General features: G+C 41.8%; 1 protein-coding gene across 2 annotated transcripts; it reads right to left on the reverse strand.

The window, feature by feature from the left end:
* Nucleotides 1–952: 952 nt before the first annotated feature.
* NUDT11 (nudix hydrolase 11) lies at nt 953–7,496 on the reverse strand. Of its 2 annotated transcripts, XM_025857708.2 has the most exons (2): nt 6,698–7,496; nt 953–2,666 (listed from the first exon to the last, which is right to left on the reverse strand). In XM_025857708.2, coding segments are annotated over exons 1-2 (495 nt in total). In that variant the 5' UTR covers nt 7,192–7,496; the 3' UTR covers nt 953–2,665. The 2 variants fall into 2 exon arrangements, with proteins under 2 accessions (XP_025713493.1, XP_073757897.1); XM_073901796.1 differs by lacking the exon at nt 953–2,666 and having other exon boundaries at nt 4,489–7,483.
* Nucleotides 7,497–10,195: the final 2,699 nt, after the last annotated feature.

The following is a 10,195-nucleotide window of genomic DNA, read 5'->3' on the forward strand; positions in this document are numbered from 1 at the left end:
ATCCAGAGAAGACAGAAGGAACTTTGTGAAAAACAAGAAAGTTAGCAGGCCTCCTTTTAGCCAGTATATTGCAACTGTGTGATTTATTAAAGGGGAACCTCCTCTGAATCGATGGCCCCACTCCCACCAGCTTGGCGAGTAGAAAGTTTGTGTTGGAATTAGAAAACAAAAAAAACCAAAACAAAACAGGGTTATTCTGTCCTGCATCTGGAGTTAGTGAGTACAAGGCATGGTCTGGATTTCAGACCCAAGCTTTGTGCCATGTCTGTTGCACTTGTGCAGGACAGAAGTAGCAAAAATTCCGTAATGGCCCTGAGCATTAGCTTAAAAAATTCTGAAGAACAAGGTACCTATGTGGTGTATGCTTAACAATAAAAGGGGTCATTAATTTTTGAAAATATTCTGGTGGAGGGGGGCTCACTTGTGCTATCTGCTTTGGTAACATATAGTTGCATTTGAAAAGAAAAAGGCTGGAATATATATAATAATCATACATATTTTTCAAATATGGCTATTCTGAGTAGGGGGATCATGTGTGATTTTTTATTCATTTACCTTGGAGGGAATTTTCCAAATTTTCTGAAATTAAGGTAAATTAATTTTCTAATCAGAAAAATTTTAATTTTTTTAAAGATACATCGTAGAATGGGAGTGCTGTCTTATCTGGAACCTAAGTTTATGTCCACCATTGGGGTTCAAAGTTTTCTGATCATGTTTGGCATGCTGATGAGGCTAAAAGTCCTTTTTGCATGTGGAACTGAGAGACTTTCAAGGAAATAATTCACATTAAGGGAAGAGCAAGTCTGCCAATATGTTTAGCTCAGGAACAAAACCTAGGTTTTTGGAGAGGAGGTTTGAGTGTGTCTGTCTGGGCTGTAGATTTGTCTTCTAACCAGCCTTCCCTACTTAAGTCTTAGGGATAGCAAGGGCCTACAAATAAACAATGAAGAACTATTTCTCAATTTTTATTATGGAAAATTTCAAATACATACAAAAGTATAGAGAATAGTATAACGAACTCCCAAATATCTGTCACATGGCTTCAAAAATTATCAGTTTATCACCAATCTTATTTCATCTATATGCTCACCTACCCCACCCTCAGATTATTTTGAAGCAAATACCAGTAGCATATCATTTCATCTGTAAAATTTACAGTACATTTCTCTAAAAGGATTAAAAAAAAAACATATCCACAGTACCATATCACATCTAAAAAAACCCAATAAATTGGGAGACGTGTGATCTCAAATTCTGTAAGGATTGAGTTAACAGTTACTATATTTCACTGGTACCATAAGAAAGGGTATAACACCTAAAGTGGAACTCATGGTGTTTCTGATGTAATTGCTTTTATAAATGCAAAGGAAAGAAAACTACCATATTAAAGCCACTTTGAGGCCTTTGCAGGAAGCTGGGTAAGAGTGCTGACATTACAAACCCCATGGCAAAACTCCATAAAATTATCTCTAAACATCTTTGTCATTTTCTTAAAGTTGCTCTCCTGGAGACAGCTGACCCAAGTCCTCTCTTCCCCACTCACAGAAGTTTTTTTCTTCAATGCCTTTTCTAAGTGACAACAATTTAGCTGTTTCTTAGTCCTCCACATTCTCACATGCAGAAACCAGGTGGAATGAGAAGCCAGTTGAGTGTGTTGGAAAAGGGCTTGAAAATTGGCCAACTGAATCAGTAAGAGACGCAAAAGAAACCTAGGCAAAGTAAGTGGTGTAATTAACTTTAGAAACTGCATGTATTGCAGTTTTTGTTGGCTCTGGCATCAAATAATACAGTATACCGAACCTATAAAATGAGAAAAACAATCTTCTTCAAAGGGATGTTAAGATTACATGAAAGAAGTGCTTAGGGCATTGCAAAAACATTAAATATATCATTTGTATATCATCTTAAAATTTATTTTTATAAAAATTCACATTACCTTGTGTTCATTGTATTTATTTTATAGTTAGTTTCATAGCAAGTGATATTTTTTGAATAAAATTTTCAGCAAAGTAACAACAGTACAAAAATACTGAAGTTGTTACACAAAGGACTGATTCTACAAAATATTGCCCTATGTGATGGGATAATCTCAAAATGGTGCTAGCCACTGTGTGGTATGACACAGAAATATGAGTAATAATTCTCATCCTTGAACATCTTACAACTGCCTTGAAAAGTTTCTGAAACACCTGATACAGAAAAACCACATACATGGTGCCTAGACAGCATATATTCTACTAGCACCAGATTAAAAGGGGAATGTTTTGCCACATGGTGATTACAAAATATGACTTGAATCAAAGAACCTTCAGTGATGTCAATCATATTTCAAGTGGTGTTTCAAATACAGAATATGCAAAGAGTAAGGAAAGGTGGTCCTTGCTCTCAAGAATATCACAGTCTAATGGAGAAGGCAGACACATCAAAAAAGCACAACAAAAGGCTATAGGTGTTAAAGAGTCTGTTCATGTACAACAGTATAACAACCAGGGCAAGAGGAGTCAGTGGAATAGACAGGTAAGGAGTGTCCCAAGATGTTGGAGGAAAATCAGATGAGCTGTCTTGCTGGAAACATGGAAACGCTCACCTCCGCTTGAAAATTCCACTGATCAATGGTTCACATCAAAGATTCTTTCAAAGCAATCCTGAAAATCTTTGCTGTTCATCTAGAAAATCAAACCAACATATAATTAGCAGGCTTATATACTAATTTAACAGTTCCTCCAATTGACAAATTTACAAAAGGCCTATCTGCATCATTCACTTGGCATTTGAAAAGCCTTCATGGAATTATCTAATGCAGATGCAATTTAAGAGTGGATCAGAAGCTGAGGGAGTTACAGGTTATATTATGAAACAAAAAAGTCAAGAAAGCAGTGATACTACAAGTTTTGCAATAAAAGATTGGTCATGTAAGACATAAAAAATTCTAAACACCATGTTCTGGATTCTAGGCTTATGGAAGTAATTCAGGCTAGTCCCCACCCATCAAAGAGTCTGTGGTCTAGCCGCACAACCATACAAATAAGTAAATTGTGAGAACCGTGACACACACAGAAGAAAATATCTTAACCCAGTGGTCAGGAAAGACTTCTCATTGGAGTTTATAAAGTATTTTTATCTCAAATTTTATATTTAAAAAAACCCCTGAGCATCAGATAGTTAGATAACTTGGCTGAAGTTAGTGTGAGCAAGAACTGGAGCCAGTTTTCAACCCTAAGTCTGTCTGACTTCAAAACCCCACCTATAGTTTCTATCACACCAAACTCTGTCTCATAAAAATGTCATGTTTTACTTCTGTTATCATAGTGACTTTTCCAGTTCTCATAGTGCTGTTTGCCCATGAACATTTAAAATCTGCTAAATACAGTATAACATTTTATCAGGAGACAACTACCAAGAAAATACTGATAAAACCCTGGCAGTGCCTGGTGGCTCTCCCACATGGGATGCCTGGAAGTAAAAGCCCTTGCTCAGCCAAATATATCGTGTGTGTGTGTGTGTGTGTGTGTGTGTGTGTGTGTGTATACACATCTTTCTTGAAAAAAAAATATACCTTATAGACACAGCATCAATTATTTAGAGTTTCCCTATGTATCTATATTAACCCCTAATGTTTTCTCTTTATACCTTAACAAGAATAAATTATTGACCAGCTGAAAAGGTAAGCTGTTTATAAAACATGCAGAAAATAAATTTCTGATGCATGTCTGCAAACATTAATTATCTGTGGAGAGTAGTCCTTTCCCTTTTTTATCAAGGAAAGAGCTGAAAAACCAAGTAACGTACAAGTGACTTTTTAACAATCTTAGAAGGAAAAAAATTCCAACTGTGCATCAATCTTTGGAGTGCTGAGGTGATAGAAATTTTCTATATACTGTCTCTGGTTACCTGTTTTGGCCTGAAACTCTTGGTCTTAAAGAGAAAAAAAAAGAATCTCCTTGGAACTTTTAACTATTCTGACAATGCCAGGATCCAGAGAATATTTCAAAAAAACTACTTAAATGAACCTGATAGTCCTGAAAAATATGACTTATTCTAAATGTTTCTGTCAAAAAAAGAAGAGAAAAAAGCCCACATTTATAGGTTAATAATTCTTAATAGGTTAATATGAATACTGTGCATCTAAGCCTTTGTTAAATACTTAAGAACCAAGTAAAATGATGCGGTATCACATCCAAGAATAACAAGTACAAGTTAAGTCTCCAAAATATTTGTGGCAGCATTTCATGTGTAAGGGATTTTTATCGACAAAAATGTATTTTTTAAGATTATTTTGAGAGAGTGAGAGAGTATATGAAAGGGGGGAGGGTTAGAGGGAGAAGCAGGCTCCTCACTGAGCAGGGAGCCCGATGCAGGGCTCGATCCCGGGACTCCAGGATCATGACCTGAGACGAAGGCAGTTGCTTAACCAACTGAGCCATCCAGGCGCCCGACAAAAATGTCTTTAAAATAAAAATCCAATATATCTGCTGTTTAGATAGAATTTAAGAATCTTCCTGAATAACTGGGTTATTGGAGAAAGGTATCTTTGGGTCGATGTGAGACTGTTTGGAATTAAATGTGCTCAAATAGATATTCAATACATATCACTTTTTAAGAGAAAAATAGAAAAATATTAAATCAAATGTTTATATTTGATCAAACTATATAATTCAGATGATGAAACTGTCACTGGTTTTAAAAACCCACTCATTTTTTAGTTTACTTTTATAGCATTACTACAGAAAATGTTTCGTGAATTGAAACCTATACTTTATCTGTGCTTAAATTTGTAACAAAGTTTGTTTCCAAAATAGTGGCACCAAATTTCTTTAGAAAGTGCAACAGAACCCACTTTTTAACAGCAATCATATAAATGTATTAATAATTTGTAGAATTACAATGCAAACCAAATGGAGAAAAATATTTGAGTATTTTGAAGAGTAAAATAAAGAGCACAAGGGGGCAGCACAAAAAAGTATACATTCTAAAAGTCAACCTATAAAGTTCAAAAACAGAACTATTCTATAGTCCTAAAAGACAAAAAGGCAGAGTACTGATTAGGAGGAGAAATGCAATAGCTTTTGAGTTACAGGTATTGTTAATTTCCTGATCTGGATTCTGGTTATATACATATATTCACTATGCAAAAATTGATTAAGCTGTACAGTTAAGATTTGTGCATTGCTCTGTATGTTAAAAAACAGTAAAATAATAACTTCTAAGAAAGGGTAACTTAAATTTTTAGCAGTAATTGTGTTTAAAAACAGGTTACTTTGACTAACAAATGTTTTAAATAACCATTATTTTCTACTTTATACTCATTAATTACTATTGGAATGTTTTAAAAATGTTTAAGTGTTACATATGGCATTAACTTTCCACCCCTAATACCCTCTTCACAAAGGAGGTTTTGCTTCTCCCTAACTGCTGACATGGCTTGGGGAATAAAGGTAGTTTGAGAGGAGAGACCTATGCATTTTAGATAAGATTCCTGATTTCAAACAAGTATTGATGCAAATGCAAGAGCTTTTAATAAAAAAAAGTTTGTCCTGTGACACAAAATGATTATCCTAAATCTTTAAGAGAGACTGTTCAGGTGTTCTGACCCTTTAAAAAGTCTGTAAAAGCTCAGTATCAAGAAAGGTACCTCACTGGATTGGGGTATTATCACCATGTAAATTCCATTCCTGTGATTACTGGTAGTCAGGAAGGTTAACTGAAATGTCACTACATTCAAATATATGAAATAACGTTCCTTCAAAAACTAGTTTATATTTAGAGAACCATAGTTCTTCTAGTGTATTAAGAAAGGGGCAATGGAGTTGGAAGTTGAACATGCTAAATCGCACTCTATGAATACAGTTTTCATGATAGTATGTACATATCGGGATGTGTTTGGTTAACAATACTTTCCCAAGAAGATATTCACTGTATAAAGCAATACTTTGTTAAATTACCTCCGGGCTATATGGGAAATGGCCATTTCAAATAAGCAGCAACAAAATACCACTAGTGAAAATTCTTTTCAAAATCCAAAAATGTACATATGAGTAAAGAAACTTCTGAAAAGGGCAAATTAGATCACACTGCTGAACACAAAATTATTGCCCAGTGCAGAAAGACCACAAAATGTAAAATTTCTTAAATACTTTTAAAAATAAATATATGTAACTATCTTTAAACCAATTCCCATCACAGAAGGGCTTGCTAAGCAAGGGCTAATGCAGTGAAAGAGAAAGTTTAGAAAAAAAATTAAAGATGCCGCACAACCAAGATGTTCAGATTTTAAAGGTGTTCAACTACAAAACAAACTACATAACTGGTACCAAAAACGCACACGTGCACACACACACGTGTGTGCAATGTAATAAAACAAACCACAACGTGTACGTACACACACGCTAAAGGCTGGGCAAGCAGTTAAGGCACCTTAAGAAAAACCCCAAAACCCATGTGGTTTAGGATTACCGAAATCTGTTACAGTGCTACCAAGCAGCGATTTTCAAAGCATCTGAAAAACGTGCAAGTTGTCTGAAAACTGTGCCCGGCAACTGAGACAGTTTGCAAGCGTGATTCAGAGGTCTGCCAAGGAAACAAAAGAAGCCCCCCCTCCTCCCCGTGAGACCGCACAAGGAGTGAGAGGTGCTCCGGGCACTATTTATTCTAAGGTAGGCGGAACGCAGAAGTCTGTGCAGGAGCGGTAGGTACATACTAGGGATCGCTCTGTGGCAGGGACGGGGCCACGGAGTTTCCACTGGTTGGGGAACCGCCCAGCTTTAGTTTTTCCAGATATTCGGCATGCATAGGCTTGTGGCACTGGAGAACCTTGATCGCATCTTCGATTTTGAACCACTCTCGCTTCCTCCCAATGCTAACCGAATCTTCCCAATTCTCCAGAATCTCAGTGACAGTCAGTACGTACACGTAGGTTCTGTGCTTGCGGTCTTGGTTCTGTTCGAAAATGCCCAGGAGCCGGCCTAACTTCCCCTTGACTCCCGCCTCTTCGTACACCTCTCGGACTGCCGCACCGCCCGGCTCCTCCTCGGGCTCCATGCCCCCGCCCGGCACGATCCAGCGGTCCGGGTACCGACTGCTACTCACTAACAGCACCTCGTCCTCGCGCTCGCTCCGGAAGCAAAGGCACGCCGCCCGCTTCTTGAACCCCTCCGGGTCGTAGGTGCGCGTCTGGTTTGGCTTGCACTTCATCGTCTCAGAGGCCGCCCGCTCCCGCCGCTCGCTGCTGCTGCTGCTGCTGGAGTCGCGGTTGCTGCCGCCGCCGCCGCCGCCGCCGCCGCCTGAGGTGCCTGGGAGAGAAAGGGCCGAGGAGAGGTGTAAGGAGAGAAGGCGCTCCAGGAGTGAGCCCCGGGAGCCCAGGAAGCCCAGGGGTAGATGAGGCGGGGGCGGGGGCGGGCGAGGTACGTCAGTCAGTTCGTCCCTCGTGCGGGCCGGAGGGTCCCGAACGCAGCCGCCTGAGTGGACGAGGCGCCACCGCCCCCGCGCCCGCCCCTCTGCCGCCGCCCCGCCCCCGTGCCGCCGCCCCCGTGCCGCCGCCCCCGTGCCGCCGCCGCCGCCGCCGCCCCCGTGCCGCCGCAGCCAGCGGGTCCGCCACTCCGCACACCGCCCACCCGCGGCTCCCGCGCGCGCCTCCCTCCCTCAGCCGCCGGCCGGGGGTTGAGCGAGGTGAGGCGCATTCGCGTGCGCGTCCGCGTCCGCGTCCGCCTCCCGATTCACGTGCGCGTTCACGTTGCAGGGCGAGGGGCGGGGGCGGGGGTCTCGCGGCTCCCGCAGCGCGCGCGGCGCCTTGGGCCCACTGCGCAGGCGCCCCGCACCTCCCAGGCTGGAAATCTCTTTCCACGCGGGGTTCAATTCCCGCATTGTGACCCGGGCCAAGATCGCTTCCACGTGGCCCTTTGAGTTGCACTTGGCTGTGGCGTGGCCGGACCTTTCTCCTCATCCTCGCCGGCAGGTTGTATGAAACACATACCCTTATTTTACAGGCGGTAAGGTCAAGGGCATCATCATTGCCCATAATGAATGCTACCGCCTTATGTTTAGGAGGGCCCGGGGGTGTCAAAATGATCCTCAGTATTCTTGGCAAAATGGTACCTAATCTTTGCTGAGTCATATCATACCCTTTTAGTTCTTGAACAGGTTTGTCCACCTAAAAGGTAAAACAGCCGGTTGTAGTTTATCAGCAAAATGGGTTGATTTGGGTGTAGCAGAGGAATTGCAGTTTGGGGCAGGCAAACTATGGCACCCCATAGGCCAGTCTGGAGATCAGACCAGAGGAACTTTCTCTAGGGAAAAGGAGGCAGCTGGGAGAGATTGCTGTGAAGGAAAAGGCCGCTGGAGGAGAGCGACAGTTCCAGGTGCTGACGTTTTTCTCATGGGCCCCGTTGTGGTATTTTCCTGTTGGCTGAGCTTGTTGCCGGGCGAGGAGAAATTCTTCCTTCCTCCTGCTGGAGTAGGAAAGTAAGCTGCTTCCTGCTGGGAATGCCAGGCACCCTTTGACTTGTTGGGATCTGCAGTGAACTGCAGTGGTAGGGCATGAGAGGTCCCCCTGCTAGCCACCCACCTCCATTTTAAATGAGGTTTCCTTGATTCCGGGTGGCAGGTTCTTGGCCTTGCTGGGCATGTTGGCACAGCCCATAACTTAACACTTTCCTTGAACTCCTATTGACCTCTTACCTGACCTCTGTTCCTCAGTTTCCTAGAGTAAACTTCTCGCCTACTTCTTTCAGCCCTTGGCACTTGGAGTCCTAGTCACCCAACAGCTGCAGAACCTACCCAAGTCGCCTTTTGTGAAGTCCCAACAATCTTCACCCTCCACACACTTCCACCCTTCTCTGTCTTTCTCATTGATAGGTACTGCTTCGGGTTTTGGAAAACATGCCTATAGAAATCCCTTCATTCTCAGTCTGATGCTTAACGAGGCTCCCGGTGTGGGACTCCAACAAGGCCCCTTGGTGCTCTCTCACCACCTCTCTGTTTGGTCATGCTGACCTCTTGGCCAAGACGTGGCCCATCACAGCCAAAAAGTTAACAAGCAAAAGCCTTCCCTCACCTTTTCAGTTTTTCTTACTGCTTCTCTGCTCTAACAGTAGCCTTATGGAGAAGACCTCTGATGTCCCCTAACTTTTGCCATACTGCAGCTTAGGCATCTTTGTCTCTGTCTTAACCACAGACCCTCGGCTGGCGTCAAGCAACCAGGATCATGAAAACTCCCTTTTCCAGTGAAATAATCCCTCATCAAAGGGAAGTAGAATCTGAAATGTAAGTGCGAAGGACTTTTTTTTTTAGAGAGAGAGAGAGAGGGAGAGAGGGAAGGAGGGAGAAGGAGAGCATGTGAGCGGGAAGGGGAGGGGCAGAGGGAGAGGGAGAGAATCTTAAGCAGGTTCCATCCATGCCCAGTGCAGAGCCCCATGAGACCCTGAGATCATGACCTGAGCCAAAATCGAGTCGGACACTTAACCGACTAGAGGCACCCAGGCGCCCCAACAGCCCAATTCTTAAATAACAAGTGAGATCAGCTTCCCAGGGTCTGCTGTCCTCCACGTATACTCAGAATAGCTCCTAAAAACGATCCTGTTCCCAGTGGCAACGGACACCTGCAATATCTAGAGGATAATAGGACAAAAATGTGTGGGTTGCATAAGAAGAAAACGATAAAGTGGAGACATAAAGAGAATGACTTCAACCACTAGAGATACTACTAGTGTTGACCATATCTTAATAGTATATGGATGATCAAAGAACATTTGATGGAATGTGACAGCCTGCAATTAAAAACAAAGTAGGAACGTAGATACTTGCAGGCTGTATTCCTCGGTGTGTCTAACATACAAATACACAAATGATGTTAAACAACTAGAAAAAATTCCATTACAATCAGGATCTAGGCAAATATACTATACCTATTATCACCAGTATTATTAACTTTTGCTTTAGATGGTCTTTCCAGTGTAAGGAGATTGTAAAGAAGAAAAAAAAAGCATTGTTTTAGTGAAGAAGACAGAATTTTCATTATTACCAAATGATATGAATATCTTCTTGGGAAAAGCTTAAGAAATGAGTAAAAATGAATTGCCTTCGATGGTAGAATGAAGGATTAATATTTAAAGCAGCAATACTTTCATGTATGCCAGCAGTAATCACATAGAAAATATAATGGGGAAATGATGGCCTTCACGGTAGCAATATCAACCACCAC

This window comes from Callorhinus ursinus, unplaced genomic scaffold (assembly GCF_003265705.2).
Source record: "Callorhinus ursinus isolate GAN/ISIS: 27379988/994484 unplaced genomic scaffold, GSC_fseal_2.0 scaffold16, whole genome shotgun sequence".
Classification (NCBI taxonomy): Eukaryota; Metazoa; Chordata; class Mammalia; order Carnivora; family Otariidae; genus Callorhinus; species Callorhinus ursinus.

What these genes read in the sequence shown, in the direction of transcription:
- NUDT11 (XM_025857708.2), bottom strand. Translation starts at nt 7,191, where the DNA reads ATGAAGTGCAAGCCAAACCAGACGCGCACCTACGACCCGGAGGGGTTC.